Here is an 18,283-nt window from a genome sequence, read left to right on the forward strand (position 1 = left end):
GCCCTTATTTATGAGCTGAAAAAGCCTCCCCAGGCTTATATTCGGGTCAAGGTCAAGCCAGCAGCAGAGCCTGGAGGCCACAGTATGTTTTCTTTTTCAAAACCTCCTTTCTTCGCTTCTCCTCCCAGGCTGGTTATCTTATTTTTTGAGAAAGAGAGACAGAGACAAGAAGCGAATGTTTTCAAAAGCGAAAGAAACCTGTGCAAGCCAGATTGCATGGGTAGAAGGGGAAGGAAAAAAGATATTCTTGCAAATTTGCACAATTCATTACTATTACTATTATTATTACTACTACTACTACTACTACTACTATTGCAAAAACATTTGAGTCCAAAGGGAGGGAAGGAGGGAAAAGAGAGCAACAGAAGGTGTGTATTTCTTTTTATTCCTAAGGAAACAAAAATGAGGTGGGTTTTTTTGGGAGGGGGAGAGAAGTTTTAAAAAGCCTTTTCTGGCTACTTTTAGAGTTTGAAAAAGGGAGAAAGAAAAGAGGTAGGAAAGGGCAGGAGAAAAGAGGACAAAGTTGTTTTTAGGGGGGCTTTGCTTGCATTTCTTCCTTGGGTAAATGCATGCCCCAAAGCTTCTAAATATTTATATAGATGTTCCCCCTACAAACACATTAATATATGAATTTTCCCTTCATATGTTTACAGGTCTTTGCAATTCTTATGTAAATATAGAGATTTCCATGTACCCGTATATCTGTTCCTATATGTATACATTAATTATATATATGAATTTTATATGAATTTTACCCTCACATGTTTGCAAGTGCATAGGGAAAATGCGCGTGTGCGCGCACGCACACACAGAGAGATGTCTAGATAGATATAAACATTGATAAATAGGGCTTACAAATATTGCAGGAGGAAAATGCACATAGAGAGAGGATTTGCAAAGGTTTCAGGGGGAAATACACATGTGAAATTAGTATATATAATGATAATAATAATAATAATAATAATAATAATAATAATAATAATAATAACTTTATTTTTATACCCTGCCCCATCTCCCCAGTGGGGACTCGGAGAGGCTTACATGGGGACAAAGCCCGAAACATACAACAATAAAATGATAAAACAATTATTCCAACAGTAAAACATCAATATCAATAAAACCATCATAGTGATCAACATACAGCATAAAAACAGGAGACTAAAACAAGGATCTGGGCCAAAGTGCAGAATATATCAAAATGGGAGAGGTAGTTTCTCAGTCAAAATAGTACATAAAGTGCAAAATAGTAGTGGCAGAAAATCCTATAGTTGGATGGGCAGATAGTTCAACCTAATAATTAATCGTCAAAGGCCTTTTGGAAGAGCCAGGTTTTTAGGCTCTTCCGGAAGGAGAGGAGGGTAGGGGCCTGCCTGATCTCCCTGGGGAGCGAGTTCCAAAGTCAGGGGGCCACGACGGAGAAGGCCCTCTCTCTCGTCCCCACCAACCGCGACTATGAAGGTGGTGGAAGCGAGAGGAGGTCCTTCCCCGAAGAGTGAAGAGAACGTGCGGGCACATAGGGGGAGATGCGGTCTCTAAGGTAGTTGGGTTCCCAAACCGTTTAGGGCTTTGTAGGTAATAACCTGCACCTTGAATTGGGCCCGGAAAGTAAACGGCAGCCAGTGGAGCTCCTTGAACAGAGGCGTAGAATGCGCCCTGTAATTCGCTCCGGTTAAAAGCCTGCTGCCGAACGTTGTACTAATTGTAATTTCCGGGCCGTCTTCAAAGGCAGCCCCACGTAGAGTGCATTGCAATAATCCAGTCTAGAGGTAACTAAGGCATGGACCACCATGGTCAGATCAGACTTCTCGAGGTATGGTCGCAGCTGGCGCACAAGTTTTAGTTGTGCAAAGGCCCTCCCGGATAGATCTATATCTAGCTCTGCATTGTTTATGTAGGCATTATATGTTTTCCTGTTACTATGTTGGAAGCTGGCCTGAGTCCCCAGGGGGAGATAGATAGGGCAGGGTACAAATGAAGCTGTTGATGATGATGATAATGATGATTATAAAGTTATTGTTACTTTTCCACTTATAGAATTAGTTTACTGTTTTTCTTTGAAATACAGTAAATATTCAAAACATTTAACCCACCGATGCCTCAATTAATGTAATTTTATTGGTATCTAATTTTATTTTTGAAATTTACCAGTAGCTGCTGCATTTCCCACCCTCGGCTTATACTCAAGTCAATAAGTTTTCCTAGTTTTTTGTGGTAAAATTAGGTGCCTCGGCTTATATTCGGGTCTGCTTATACTCGAGTATATACGGTAAGTCTGGATTCATGTACCAAATTATGCATAATTAAATAACTAGGTAAGCACTGTCTGCTTTGGAAAAATACGAATGATATGTTTTGTAGATTATCTTATGCCAGGCAGTTAGAGGTCCAGATAAGTACTGTTCTAGATATCCAATTCATATCTCCTGGGCTCCTTCCACACAGCTGTATAAAATCCACACTGAACTGGATTATATGGCAGTGTGAACTCAGATAACCCTGGGCCCTTCCACACAGCTATATAATCCAGTCCAATGTAGATGTTATACAGCTGTGTGGAAGGGGCCCCAGTTCAAAGTAGATATTGTGGATTATCTGCCTTGATATTCGGGGTTATATGGCTGTGTGGAAGGCCTCTGGTCTTAATCATCACAACTGCTGAAGAAAGAACATGTGTAGGTATGCTAATGGTCAAAATCAAATCAGTGTCTTTCTAAGATAATATTTATAAATATTTTAATATACAATTAGAAAATGAAATTGAAACAACTGTCTGTAATACCTGTGTCTGATATTGGCTCTGAGATCTCTATTTTGTTCAAAATAGTGGCACTCTCTTGTGTTATTTCCAGTAGTTCTGAAGATGTTTCTTCACCGATTTGATTCTGTTTTTCACTGAGGATTTCTGGTAATGGCTCCAAAGCAGCTACTTCAATTTCTGCCTCAGAAATCTTAAGAATCATTAAAGCAGTATTGGATTTCATGAAGAGAGTATAGCACCATCTTGTACTTCAACTATACCACTGCATATATGTAGGAGCCTTCGTTGGGGCAGCGGGTTAAACTGCTGAGCTGTTGAACTTGCTGACCAAAAGGTCAGCAGCTTGAATCTGGGGAGCGGAGGGAGCTCCCACTGTTAGCCCCACCTTTTACCAACCTAGCAGTTCGAAAATATGCAAATGAGAGTAGATCATTCAGCGAAAAGGAAATGGCACTCCATGCAGTCATGCTGGCACCATGACCTTGGAGGTGTCTATAGACAACACTGGCTCTTCAGCTTAGAAATGAAACTGAGAACCAACCCCCAGAGTTGGACACGACTAGACTTAATGTCAGAGGAAAACCTTTATCTTTACTATATGTGTGTATATGTGTGTGTGCATATATATATATACACACACACACACACACACACACACACACACACATAAAATATATTAAAACATAACAATTTTAGAATTATAATATCAAACCAGTAGAAATATCTCCAGATAAATCAAAGATAATGAACTGGATCCAGTGTTTAATAAACCAGAATAAGCTGTAAAGAATTAGCCATAGTTTTGCCATTTAGACAATCAGCATAGAAAAGAAAAATGTTTTAACTAATCTGGTCACATTTGAGGCTATAGGAAAGAAAGAAAAATAGTAGAAGTGGGAAAGGAAAAAGGAGTGTGGGGGGAGGAGAAAGGTGGGTTAAAAGAATAAGAAAGAAGAAAATGAGCAACAATGGGAAGACAATGGATAGGCTCTCACAGCTATGGTGCTTCCACTTAACAAGAGAAGTCTGCTGAAGGCTGCCATCTATAAGATCTCTTACTGACCTTTTCTTCAGGTTGTGCTTTTTTCCTGGGCTCTTCATGGATTAGAGATGAACATGGAGAGACCCCAAAGAAAGGTAATTCCCACTCTGTAGGCGGGACAGATTTTGGCGCAGGCACATATTTCTTATCCTCTGTTACTATCATTTTTCTAGACACTGGGGGGAGAAAAGCACTATCATTTCAATGAAATCCTTCACTCCTCTGATCCACCATCTTAATGCACATGGATAGAACACCTGGTTGATGTGTTCCAACTAGAGTAGATCCACGAATCAATTGCTGAATCACCATTCAACCAAAATGCATAGGTCTATATTTGATTGAATGGGTCTACTCTAGCCACACTAACAGTATTACTTCTTAGAAATGCAATGAATTAAGTAGTCCAATACATTCCTCTTTTGTTTAATGGAATAAAAAGAGGTGGAGGAATGTGTTAATAGCTTTCTCATCCTACCAGTGGGAACTGGGCATATTATGTGTAAATGGAAAGGGCACAATTATTTGCAACTCGCTATCATGCCAAAATCAGGGAGGCTGTAGCCCTGAGCCTATAAGGCCTAAGCAGGGTTGTTGATGATAGGATGACTTGGAAGTCTCTCATTCATAAGTTTACTGTAAATCAAAGTTGGTTTGATAGCAATTAATAACAGTGAAGTCATTTATATGTTGGCTCCCAGCTTGTTTCAGTCAAGGTGGCTATCTTAGTGTATCCTGTGGAAACAAGTCCATCACTAACAATATTTTAACACAGCCTAAAGGATATGGAGTTTTTAGGAACTTAGAACAACTTTTTAATGGAGAATCTTAATGGCATGAGGGTCAGATAATTTTTTACTGGTTTTAATGGTATAATGGTTTAATGTTTTTAATTTTATTAATTTGTCAGATTTGGTTTATGTAGTGTATATTTCGATTTAATTTTGCTTATATGTTGTTTTTTGTTGTATTTTTATATTATGTAATTTTGTCATTCAACCATTATGAGGTGCTTTGAATCCTACCCATGGAAGAAAAACGGGAAATAAATAATAACAAATCAACCAATACGTGAGTTTAAGATAAATGTTCTTGGGACAAAAGAGAGTGCATGCCTAGAGATTAAAAAAAAAGCAACAAAAAGCCCATGAGGTGATTAGACACCTTACTTCAAACTTTCAGCTTTGTTTAGTTAAAAAAATCCCTAAAAACAATTACTTTCAACTTTATCTTGTTCTTCTAAATTGAGGGGTCCACCCTGGATCAGAAAATCAAACATCTTCAGGGATCCTTCTGAAGTGCAGGGAGAGCAGTAGATCTCTGAAGGAGCCATCAGTAATCTCCAAGCTGGCTAATAGATAAAAGTCAAAAGAAAAGAAATAGATGTGTATTTAAGATTGTAAATTAATTAAATTGTTTTAATTGCTAAGTTATCTATTTTAAAAAATGAATAATCAACCAATTAATTTAAATAAGTCTGGATATAACTTAAACAGAGTAGATACCATTTGAGGCACTGAAGTACATTCTGAGATATATTTTGTTTCTTAAATGATAAAATAATGCTTTACAGCAGTAAATTGATCAAATAAAATTTCATGTTGATATGCCTATTAATTAACATAGCCCTAATGTGTATTGATTATATACCACTTTTGAAATGCACTCTTCCTTCAAGCAACTTGGAAAAGAATTTATGAGGTTATCACATGTTATCTGTACAACAACACTGTGGATGTCTATGGAACAAAAGTATTTTGTTTTCAGTTTAATGGATCACTGTATTTATGTTATCTTTAAAGAAGAAAGTATCCATCTGCAAAAGAAATATAAGGTAAACACTCTTTTTGCACATATATTTTATATTGTTATGTATAATTTTCTATCTATATAAAACTATAGGTGCAATTTCATTCATTCATTCATTCATTCATTCATTCATTCATTCATTCATTCATTCTTGTTGGTCAAACCCAAGGTTTTGTTGACTGGATTACACCAGTCACATCCATTGTGGAGGTTGTTTTCTTACACTGCAAGTTCTTTATAACCTAACCTTTTCTTTCTTCTTAAGTAAAAACTGCAAGTCTGATGTAAAGTCTTCGGTGAAAGCAAACCCTTTATAAGGTTCCTAGAAAACAGTAAAGACATTTAAAGAAAGATTGATTTTTGGTCATACTGTGCATGAATGTCTAGCTATAAGGAATTGATATTATATAATTTAGACTTTTTAAATTCATAATGTCATTCAATGTATACCTACTCAGTAGCAGGTTTCATTGAATTAAACTGGACTAAGAACTGGGTACAGTATTACAGCCTTGAAAAATTATGAGGATTGTACCATAATCCAGTATTTCTCTCTAGAATGTGAAATTTGATCCTACATCAAAATTAATTCTAAGTATGTAAAAAAAAGCACTATAGTCTTTGTATAGAAAAACAGTGAAAATATGTATGTATGTATGTATGTATTTCCATGGTTCCCGAGACCCCTGTGGATCTGATCAAAACTGGCACACGGGTACCCCCTCCACCCCGCCCGAACAACTTTAAGAATTGGTAGGTTTTGTGGGGGAATGACCCAGAATGATGGAGGTTATAGTTCACCCACATCCAAAAAGCCACATCATGTGACTGATTATGGATCTTGAACAAACTTAGCACACATACCCGTCATAACCAACTTAAGATAGTAGTGAGGTTTCAGTGAGGATTGACGCGGGATGATGAGAAATGTAGCCCACCCACATCTGAAGACTCATGTGTATCCTACATCCAGAAAGCCATGTGTATATCTAATGGGCCCATTCATAAAATCCAGAACCAAACAATGACTTTTTCTAATACTTATCATTACAAAATACCTAACCTGCGCATCACTGGGTACCTAAACTAGTTATCTATGCATACGATTATAGCTGTGAACAGGAATTTGTAATTGCACAATGCAAAGCTTCCAAACAACTAAATAATGAATTTGTTAAAGGGGGGATAAGTTAAGTCTCTCTGTGCCAGTTTCTGTAAAACAGGGAATCCACAGAAATAGGATTAGAATTGCTAAGCTTTTCAGTCCTTGAGTTATTACCATATGGTTAAGACAATGATGCCATCAGTCTGAGATCTGCACACCAAAACATTTAATAAAAAGTAAGAATAACTATATGGCAAAATTGGAGCCAAGGAAGGGAATGATAAAAGAGGGAAAAGATACAGTATAGTGTCAGGTCAACAGGTGGACAAGTACACTGTCATTCCAGATAAAATACTGCTGTAGATGAATCCTTAGTCTAGTTTTAAAGCAATCCTAAAATCAGAAATTCCCTGAGGAGTCATTGCACTACTGGGCATGTAACAGAGGGTGGCAGACTTTGTAGCAGATGTTTGGTGCAATTCATTTTAATAGTTCATGCCTGTAAGGACAAAATGCTGTGTTCAGATTTGTTTTGGTCGTATAGTTTAAAATGTAATGGCAAAACAGAATGTACCAGATACGATGCCATCTCAATGGATTTAGACACATCAATGTTTTCTAGAAGTGGACTTTCAAAAATAAAGGATTCTGTAAAAGAGATCAAAGGGGCAGAATTTATATTTTATCATTCATATTAAAATATAATATGAATAAAACTATGATAAAACTGTATTTTATTTAAAAAAATGTTACACAGTATAGTTTTTTTTAAAGAAATCAGATATGTTTTTCTTGATCATAGTACTACTATTTTTTCAGTGCTTTGTCAAAAGGAACACTTTCTTGATTCCTTATCCCATGAAATAATATATCATTATGAATTAATGCAGAAACAACACAGGGTCCTTGCAATTTATATTTTCCCATGTGGAGATGAGAGAAGTTCAATTCCTACTCAAATAATAAACATTTCTTTTGTTGGTTTCACCCCTGGGCTATTATTACATCTGATTTCACCGATTATAGTGAACAGAAAACAAAATTTGCAAATTTATTTCAGATTTTGGTTAGGATGGCAAATCTGATTTGTGGTCACAGTGACTAGTACCATGGGATTTCCATGGCAACCTGTATTAGAAATGGGTAAGAAATTTGGTGCAAAAGATCAAAATGTGTTTTTGACAGTAGCTTCTCCTTTGTAAATTACACAAAGGGAAAAACAAAACAGCAAAATGCATAACTAACAATTGGGATATTTACAAATCCCAGGCTATCCATATAAAGTATTTGTACTCTACAAATAAATGCAAAGTTATACTAATTTTTTAATAGTAAGACCTTTTATACAGTGGGTGAAATGGGTTTATTTACTTAACGTATAGTCCACCTTTCTTGCTGCTCGAGACTTGATTAAATGGCATATTGTTTAAACAGTATATATTGTTCTTATGTATGATGGGTGATAGTTCAGCAATTTTATTGGAGTGGGGGTGTCCTTCTAATGATAAGGTGTATAGTAAGGTGTATTACATTATTTCCTTTAAAATTGGTTGAGCTAGTCCTGCTGCATTTCATATCCCCCGCCCCCTCATCCTACACAGGTCTTCTCATTAGCTCTTGACTGGGAGTCAGCTGATTTCTTGGCTGAGTGCTAGATGATTCCCAACTTTCTTGAATCCAATTCTTAAAAGAATAATGAAGACTTGCTTTAAACTGGGAAAGTATAGGACATGCTCATTTCATGGGCTGGTTTGGTCACATTTTGTTATTGAATATACAGTGGGCCCTTGGTTCCACTGGAATTTGATTCCATGGATACCAAAATCCGTGGATGTTCAAATTCCATTATATATAATAGCAGAATAAAATTGTGCCCCTTTTTAAAAATGGCAAGATCAAGATTTTCTTTTCTGGATTCTTTGTTTTTGGGAATATTTCAAATTTATGGATGGTTGAATCAATGGATACAGACTGCATGGATATGTAAGGCCAATTATATTAATTTAGGACCCTAGACAGCTTACAAAAATGTAAAATAATATTACATTACAAATTCTACTCTACAAAAATTAAAAAAAGAATTGAATGCCATTGTTAAAATAATGACTTAAAGTTGAAACATATTTAAAACGGAAATTACTTATAAAAATAAAATACAGCATACATACTACTGCTAAGACAATTCATATCCCAAAGTCCTAGCTAAACAAAAACCTCCTCACCTACTGGTGAAAGATAGTCAACTGAACTTTCTACGGAATGGATGGGAACAGCCAAAGAGAAAGCTTTTTCCCATGTCCCCCCTAAAAGTGCCAGTGAAGGTGGTGGGATTCCAGATCTTAAAACTTATGCTGGCTTTTATAGGGAGATGTGGTCTTTCAGGTGATCACCTTCCATCCCACACCCAACCCTTTCCTGTTCCTGAAAGAGCATTCAGTCAGCATTCTGTGACTACAGAAAATGCCCAAACATAATTGCACTATTTTAGGTTGCCTGCAAGTGAGATTTTTTTCCCTAAATATTTTTTGTTTTTATTTCTGAAAAGACTGGAACTATCAAAAGTATAATTATATCTCTCTGTTATGTACAGATAATATTTTACATAAGTATATTTTGCATGCATGGAGAATGAGTTCCACTATTAGTAGACAATTTGCCTTGGTATAAATTAGAAAATAAAATTGCGGTGTTAAATAAATTTCAAATTAGTGTGTCTATGATTGCAACCATCTATAAAATATAAAGTGTGTTTCAGAATAAAAAGAAAAAATCACTCCATGAGTACAAAATATTTCATAGAAATTCAATTAATGTTTTTAGAATAGGTCCCAGACTAATCGGAGAATCCATTTGTATTCTGTAAACATGGGCACGGGACTTGTGTGTTACCAGCTTCCTTTCATGAGAGATATGGCTCCTGTGTCACATGTTCTCCTGGCCAGTCAATTAGTGGATGAACAATCCATATTGTGAGGGGGTCCCAAGGCAGACTACGGAGTAAATTCTTCTCTCATCCTCCAGAGGGAGACTGTGTCACATAGCCAGCAATTCACATTCAGTGATCTTGCTATATGGTGAATCCATCTTCTTTCTTCTTGCCATAACTATTGGTGGCTTTGGTACTGTGACAGATCATGTTTTGGAAGGGGAGACATTTCCTTTGGGTTCATCTTCTCCATTCTGGAGATCCTCCTTAAGGGATCTTGGGAACAGCACTTCCAGGAATACATCCAGCCTGGAGGCAATTGGATCTGCTTGACTCTATGTGGTGAGTGTACAATGCAATGTTTCACATGCATGTGGAAGTCTCCTTTCTATTATTCTATGATATATCCTACCTGCTGCTAATACTGTAGAAGTTTCAATATTTCTTTTTGATATACCCAGTGCCTTGGTAAGAGGCAAGATATAAAGATCACTTTTAAAAGCCAATAGAATGTCACCAGAACTATTCAGGAAACAAGCTGTGCTCAAAGTGTTGTCAAGAGTGATCTCAGCCAAGAGATTCTTTTGAAGGTCCCACAGTTTTATCACAGTATCTGAACTATAAAAGAAAAAAAGGAAACATCTTTGGAAGTAGTCATAACATATCATTCAGATTTATGCATTTGTTTATTCCTGAAATGTGAAGAACATTTATATTAACAGAAAAACTAATGTAACTATTTTGTGTGGGTTAGCAATATTAACATTAAATCCTGTGGCACCTTAAAAACTATCATATGTCAAGTGGCGAAACCCTAACATCATTTGCCTTTGTTGTTTAGAACAGAAGCAATGTACATATTTGTATGAACCTTAGTTTAGCTATGAGTTTCACTCAGGAATTAGGAATCTAGGAACAATTATGCTTTTCCATCCATACCTTTCATTAATTTGGCCAGTTCTTTTTTAAAAGCTGTGAGCTTTTAGGCTCCTATAGCTGCTTCTTGGATAGTGTGTAAGTTGATCCTACCTAAAACTATTAAGCACATTCATATAATTGCTCACAGGAACAATGTGAAGCAACCTATGTATTGGAGTAGGGTCAGATGTATTAGTTTTATTTTATTTTATTTTTTAAAAAAATATTCTAACAATATCTACTTAAATTGTCTTCTACTGTGAGAAGTTTTTTTTACAGTGCAGTCATATCTCCTGTCAGATTCATTTTTTCCTCTAGCCTTTTTACATGTCTGCTTCTAAACTAGATTACATTTCTAGCTGCATGGTTCAGTTTCAATGTCTTTTTTTGTACATGGGTGACAAACCTTTCTAAATGCTTTCTTTATTAGTACCTTATACAAGGGTATTGACATCTATAGCTATTCCTATTAAGCCCCTTCTACACTGCCCTATATTCCAGGATCTGATCCGAGATTATCTGCTTTGAACTGGATTATATGTGTCTAGACTGTCAGATAATCTGAGATAAGTAGGTACAACAACGACAACTCTTTATTGATTAGTCAATTTTAACCATATCAAAACATGTGAAACATACAAAACGTACACACTTACCCATACATACAGTAAAACCATGTAAAACCATGTATAGATACAAAGCATCCTGGCCTACTAGCCTACCAACCCACTCCTAAGTAGTTGTGCAAATACAGAATAAAAAGATTAAAATTAATTATTCCCTTAAGGTGAGGTTTAAGCAGGGGCAAGGGTAAGTAAAACTAGTGGCTTGTCCATAGTAAATTTTAAATTTGGATTTTGTTATTGGCATTAATATCACAGCTCTCTGCTTCCATCTTCTCACAAGAGATAATTAGATATCTCTGAGGTTAGATCCTAGGATATAGGACAGTGTAGAAGGGGTCTCAGAAATGCTTATGTAAGTATCAAGCCAGTTTCTCAATAGAAATAAAGACCTTCATTTACACCTACACTCTACTAGTGGCTTTGAGTCATTAAGACTGACTAAGTTTTGATGATCTCTTTCCTCCTGTTTCTACCTGATGAGTCTCAAACCTAATGAGGTGTTTACAAAGGCATTTTGTACTACTGAATAACATAGCATTCTATTTATATCACTACATTTTACTGAGGTCATACAGGGCATCCTGAATAAATTCACAGTGATCCGTTTCTCAAATATTCTAATGAAACCAGATCCTATCCAATCTTGGAGGCTAAGTAAGGTTAGGTTTGTTAGTACTTGAAAGGGAGATCACCAGGAAATAATGAGGGAAGTATGCTATATTTGAGAGAAAACAATGGTGAACATCCCCGAGTAATCTTTGCCAAAGAAAATCTTATGAAACTCCTGAGGATGTGGTACGTTGACAGGTGAGTAGAAAACATACACATTGCTTATCTTAACCTTACAAAGTACAACACCCATTTCTTTCGTGGAATGAGGCAGAGATCTCATTAGTCAAAATATAAGTCACAGTCTATACCCTCAATCAGGGTGGAAAACACACCGCCTCCCAAATGCTATCCCAATTAACATTTAGATTTATGAGATTCCTCTGAGTTTGGAAGTTGCCAGCAATATTTTGAGAAAATACAGAAGAGTTGATAGGAAAACAATCTCAGATGGATTCTGTTTCGCACAATTGCAACCTATCTTTACTCCTTCGGAGTTTAAAGAGAAGATACATGTTTACTCATAGTACTTTGAAAACACTTTGCACAGTTACGAAATTAATTTACCAGGGAGGCACATAGGAATCTTCACCCATAAGAAGTTAATTTTATTACATATAGTATGTACTTTACAAGATGTAATCTTGTGAAAAATATAATTATACGGAAGCCATATTGATATTGTGTCATTTTGAAAGGGGTTAAATACTTCGGAGGATACTAGGGCAAGGTAAGTTTCTGCTCCTCTCCCAGTTAGCTTATTGTAATTTTAAGCCAACTTTGAGCCCTAGTCCTGGGGAAAAGGGAGGGAGGGGGAATCAAGAGGAAGATAGCAATGGGAAGTCCAACAATGGAAAGAAAAACACCAAGTAAAATTATTTCAGTAGCCATTGTCTTAATTCCCCCCCCCCCCCCCCCGGCCCCGACTCTGGATAATTAAGGTGATAGCTGTAGTCTCCTTGCCCATAACTTCTCTTTGGGGAATTTGGCCCTACTTTTTTTAAACGAATATATCAAAGAGCTGACACTCTGCAGGTTAACAGTACAGTATATCCTCTTTATTTCTTTTCTTATTTTTTCTATATAAAGAGATCACATTGATATCCTTACCTACCCACAACTTAAAAAGATAGAACGATTCTCACAGGAATCAACTGCTACTACAGGGCCATCATGGTAGTTGTCAAAGCAAGAATAAACACTTTCCCCTTAAAAACAAAAAAAAATGAAATAATATGTGAATGGTGAGTATCTAAATGCAGGTTTTGAATATACTCAGGGAATCACCATGATCCCACTTATCAGAATATTTCCATAGATTATTTAGAGTACAATATTTTCTTCACTGTTATTATCCTATGAAACATGGTATTATATTGCAGTTGGGGTATTTTTACAAGGCATAAGATCTATGAATAAATTATTTTCCAAAATGTTTTAAACTGGCTCACTTTTTCAGGTTTTTTTTTTTTTTCGTGTCAGGAGCAACCGGAGTTGCTTCTGGAGTGAGAGAATTGGCCGTCTGCAAGGACGTTGCCCAGGGGACGCCTGGATGTTTTGATGTTTTATCATCCTTGTGGGAGGCTTCTCTCATGTCCCCGCATGGAGCTGGAGCTGATAGAGGGAGCTCATCCGCACTCTTCCCGGGTGGGATTCGAACCTGGCAGCTTTCAGGTCAGCAACCCAACCTTCAAGTTACGAGGCTTTTATCCCCTTGGCCACCAGGGGCTCCTACTTTTTCAGGTAAGTTATATATAAAATAATTAGCTTTTACATCTCTGGAATATGCGCGGATCTGTTTTAGCCTAGTGTCAACACACCCTTCTGCAACAGCAGCTATAAAAAAGTCAGGCTAGAAGCTTATTTACCCTATATATGGCAGAGGTGTTTCAAGATCTCAAATGTTAACTGGGAATGCCAGCTGATTAATATGCCACATGTACTCAGCTGTCTTATTGTAAACTATCTTTGACTAACTTTTAGAAAGATTAGGACCTTTTTGTTACTTTTTCACATCAACAATGGGGATATTTATCAACTGAATTAGTACAGTGTTTTCCAAAGTAGAAGTATTATTACATTATAGTTTAAGTGGAGTAGATAAATAAGGAATAATAATAATCAGTTAGGGAGTGGGAAGTTTGTAGTTTTCATTTTGTGTGTGTGTGTGTTTATGTGTGTATGCTTTGTTGTTGTTTTTCTGTTTTGTTTAGTTTTAATAATTGCTCAGTTGTCATTTAGTTGTAATGGACAGCATATAGTTATGCAGTTGTTATACTTTTTAAACTTCTAAAAAGCTAGTTTGATTTATTCCTCTCCTCCTTGAATATTAGAAACAAAACTTAATTGTGGAATCATTAAATTTGAGACATTGACTTTCTATGATTAGATTAATCACAGAGGAAACTGTGCTAGTGGCCATGAAACAGTTATTCAACTTTCTGAGTCCTACACTCTGTCCATCCCTTCATGGTGAGGAGGCAGTATCAATATCTGAACTTTACACTGAATTTTCATCTTCCTTCAGTTGTCAATATAGCTGACACATATGTATGTGCATATCTAATTGTGGAAACTCAATGAGGTTGATTCACAAAGAAATCTAGTAGCTCCAAAAAGGGCTGTATTTTAATGCACCCACAAACAACACCCCCAAATAAATCTTGCACATAACCATCTATTTATATGATGTATAAAAATGTGTACAATCCATAATGGTAGCAACCACTAAACTATATTGCCTCCACAATCACTGTTGAATTTAGCATAGCACACTTCTTGTGCTATGGATTTAACTTAGTAATGGCAATTAATTCTTTTACTTCTTGGATAGAGCAGCAGCTAATAATCTCTGTGTGAAAGTGCTGGAGGCAAGTTGTGTTGTTTTGCAATGGTCATGAGTGTAGGAACTGAACAAACAAGAGTTTTTTCCTTCTTAAATCCAGGTTTGCAGCAAGCCACCTACACAGAAGAGAAACGCCAGCATTGTGGGTAGGAAAGTATGAATTAGTTGTTGCAAGTAGATGAGGAAGATGTTTCCACACTCAACAGGCATGTCTCACCTCCAATATATATGAGTCAAGCTTGACCAGTTTTTAGGAAAACTCAGATTGTGACACTGAGCCTGTTTACATGTCACCATTTACATATATACACCAAAGAAAAACTTGAACTATAACATTCATATCTTGTGTTATATCAGTTATTATTGGGCAGAAACAAACAACAAATATTTACAGTATTTGTATAAGCCGAGGTTTTTATGCTGAAAAAGGTGCTCTTGGTTCATACTCGAGTGAGGTTCCTGGTAGAAAGGCGTGGGGCTGAAAGAAGCCATTTGCAGGGCTTCTACCAGCTATGCGCCTCCTCTACTTTCGGCACACCAACCCAGTTGGGTCTCTGTGTGGAGAGAGGAGGAGGCACACAGGTGGTAGAAGCCCTGAAAATGGCTTCTTTCAGCAAATGGCACAGCAACCCAGCTGGGTCTCTGTGTCGAGAGGGGGGGGGGAGAGGAAGGCCTCTCCTCTCCTCTTGGCACAGCAATCCAGCACATATCCACCTGTGCCGAGAGGAGAGGAAAAGCTGCATGCCTTCCTCTTCTTCCCTCTCAGCACAGCGACCCAGCTGGGTCTCTGTGCTGAGAGAGGAGGAGAGGAAAATGTGCGATAGCAGCTGCAATAAGTTTTCCTAGTTTATTGTGGTAAAGTTAGGTACCTCGGCTTATATTTGGGTTGATTTATACTTGAGTATATATGGTCCATTTCCTTCTTTGGCCCCTATCATACACTAATGTGTTTAAACCAAACTAAAACAACACAAGGACTACACAGATTTTGAAACTATTTGGTTGTTCGTTAATTCATAATTTGATATAAAATTAATCATATGTGCCCCAAGCACATTCCTCACTGGGAACGCAAGCAGATTCAGAGGGAAAGGGATACTGCTAGGAAATGCTCAGACAGGGGCAAAAGCACAATTTCTCCCTCTTCTGCCCTGTTCAAATCTGAACCTTCCTGTCTATATTTCTCACTGGAAAGGATTCCCACGTTTATCTGCTATCTCAATCTACACTTGGGCCTGGATGAGGATGAAAGTCCTCAATATAGAGCATCAAGGATGGGGAGGGGCTTTAGGGACAAGGAGGGGCTTCAATGAGAAGCAGCCCTAAACTTCTTGTGCTCTGCATTAACCCTGCAGGTGAGGTATAAATGCTTTGTTGAGAGAATGTGTAGCCATGCCTCCTTTCAAAGAAGCAGCTGTGATTGTCTTGATCCTTTGGACTGACAAAACTAGTACCTCGTCCCGCCCCTCCAAATCCCAGTTACATAGCCAGAAAAATATGCATAAAAAACAAGCAATCCTATTTTTGTTCTTATTTGAATGACTGATTTATTCCCATATTAAATATTGTAAAACTGTTGCATTAAAGCTGTGCTTACCCTGCAAACATTTTCATGTTATTAACAGTGATCTTACCATTCTCATTTATATTTTTTCCAGAAGATGTGATCCCTTTCTCTTCATTTCGGATATTTAAAATATCTACAATTCCAGATGTTAGGCCAATAATGAGTGAACTGTTCTGAAATACGCATACAAGTTAAGTTTGATATGTTAAATCTTTTCTACTTAAAGCTTTAATTTAAAATTAATAAAGGAACAGCATTTTAGTCTATTGCTCTACTGAATGTTCATTCTTGTTTATTTTATGAAGTGACTAGTTTTTTTCAGTCAGAGTTTTGATTTTTCATTATTTCTGCAATATTATATGAAAGACTGGTGGGATTACTTTGGAAGTGATCATTACCATAGGTAATTGGCCATAAACTATGTATTTGTTATATAAAAAGCATAAATGTAGGATCTTATCCCAGTGCTGTTATTCCATTCAACTTAATACTTTTATTTTACAGTCAGAACTATTAATAGCATTTCTCAATTCTGGGCTGTGACTGTTATGCTTTATGAGTATGTAACTTGGAAGATTTGCATAAATGGCTGTGTGCCCAGAAATTCTTATAACAGACTGAAATCTGTAAGGGAATTTGTCATATTATTCCATAGTAGTTTCTCTGGAAACATATATAAATGCTTTCTGTTTTGCTTATGCTAACATAAGTATTTTTCAGGTTCATTTCTGTGAATCCTTTTCAAATTTTGTAGCCCTCTGAAAGAAAATAACAAAAAGTTACATTGTACTCTGTTCTAAAAGATTAATCCAGAGATGATGATGATGATGATGATGATGATGATAATAATAATAATAATAATAATAATAATAATAATAATAATAACAACTTTATTTTTATACCCCGCCCCATCTCCCCGAAGGGACTCGGGGCGGCTTACATGGGGCCTTGCCCGATAAAACAATCAAATATCAAAACACAGCAATAAAACAGTTATCCAATAAAAACATCAATTACAGTAAAAACAATCGTTAAAATCAACATAAAACATACAATATTAACACTGGAGACTAATTCATAGAACCCAGGCAAAGTGCAACATGTGCCGAAATGGGCCAGGTAATTTCACAGTTGAAATGGACAAAGTGCAATATAGCATTGGCAACACCTCGAGAATGGGGCTATTCTAAAATGGGCAGATAGATCAGTTCGACACCAAATTAAGTATCAAAGGTCTTTTGAAAGAGCCAGGTTTTTAAGCTCCTACGGAAGAAGAGGAGGGTAGGGGCCTGCCTGATCTAGAATATCAAACACCACATAAAGCCCATGCTAGGAGTTTTAGAGAAAATGTTTGATAAAACTAGCCAATAATAGTCTTGTCAGCAACACGTCACAATCTCACAGTAACACTGCATTATTCCTGTAGCTCACCAGCCTTGTGAAAACAGTGGTATCATCCGATACTTGTATCTGGAAGACCAGCTTCAAAGCAGGCAAGCTTCTGAAATGTATCATCTTGTGTTTTAGCCTCTGGTATATAATAATCAGTTGGTGATGGGTTGTATCATGTCTTAAGCGGATCACCTAAATTAATTGATGTGCTTCTTTAATAACAGTGATTACTGAATGGATACATACCTGTTCAAATCAAAAATCTCACAAATGAACATAAATATAATATTCCAATATACGTTTTGACCTATGCATTGATATGTTATGGTAACAATAACAACAGCTTCAATGAAAAGATGAGTCTTAAAAATATGTTTTGTTCCATTTCTATCCTTATATTAGATTAAATGTGCTCAGTTGTATTTTCAGCATTCATATATACATACTGTTATACATTATTTTGTTCAGGATTGGGAAAATGATATACCATGGGCTGCATGAGACTCTTGGGCCTCCAACTAGCGGCTCCTAAAGCTGCCCTGAAGCCTCCAATTAAAAAAAAAATCCAAGTACTGTACACATTAAAACTATTCCATATTGGTCAAAAGTATTGCAAAAAGTAGCAGTTTTACTGCCTCATGCTGATCACATACCCTAAAACCTACCCCTCAAAGTTGGTTGAAAAC

The 18,283-nt window shown here is 36.6% G+C and overlaps 1 protein-coding gene across 3 annotated transcripts in view; it reads right to left on the reverse strand.

The window, feature by feature from the left end:
* The window catches only part of LOC100552577 (uncharacterized), a 96,307-nt gene that overhangs the window by 32,701 nt on the left and 45,323 nt on the right, over positions 1-18,283 (reverse strand). For all 3 annotated transcript variants that reach the window (XR_010002573.1, XM_062969802.1, XM_062969803.1), the window contains exons 15-23: positions 17,637-17,789; positions 16,273-16,378; positions 12,908-13,001; positions 10,053-10,258; positions 7,289-7,362; positions 5,857-5,931; positions 5,019-5,151; positions 3,822-3,976; positions 2,780-2,948 (exon numbers count right to left, since the gene is read on the reverse strand). Coding sequence is in view for 2 of the 3 variants with exons in the window: in XM_062969802.1 (XP_062825872.1) it covers positions 2,780-2,948; positions 3,822-3,976; positions 5,019-5,151; positions 5,857-5,931; positions 7,289-7,362; positions 10,053-10,258; positions 12,908-13,001; positions 16,273-16,378; positions 17,637-17,789 (1,165 nt within the window). In the remaining variant the exon portion in view is untranslated. The remainder of the gene's footprint in view (positions 1-2,779; positions 2,949-3,821; positions 3,977-5,018; positions 5,152-5,856; positions 5,932-7,288; positions 7,363-10,052; positions 10,259-12,907; positions 13,002-16,272; positions 16,379-17,636; positions 17,790-18,283) is intronic.

This window comes from Anolis carolinensis, chromosome 2 (assembly GCF_035594765.1).
Source record: "Anolis carolinensis isolate JA03-04 chromosome 2, rAnoCar3.1.pri, whole genome shotgun sequence".
Lineage (NCBI taxonomy): Eukaryota > Metazoa > Chordata > Lepidosauria > Squamata > Dactyloidae > Anolis > Anolis carolinensis.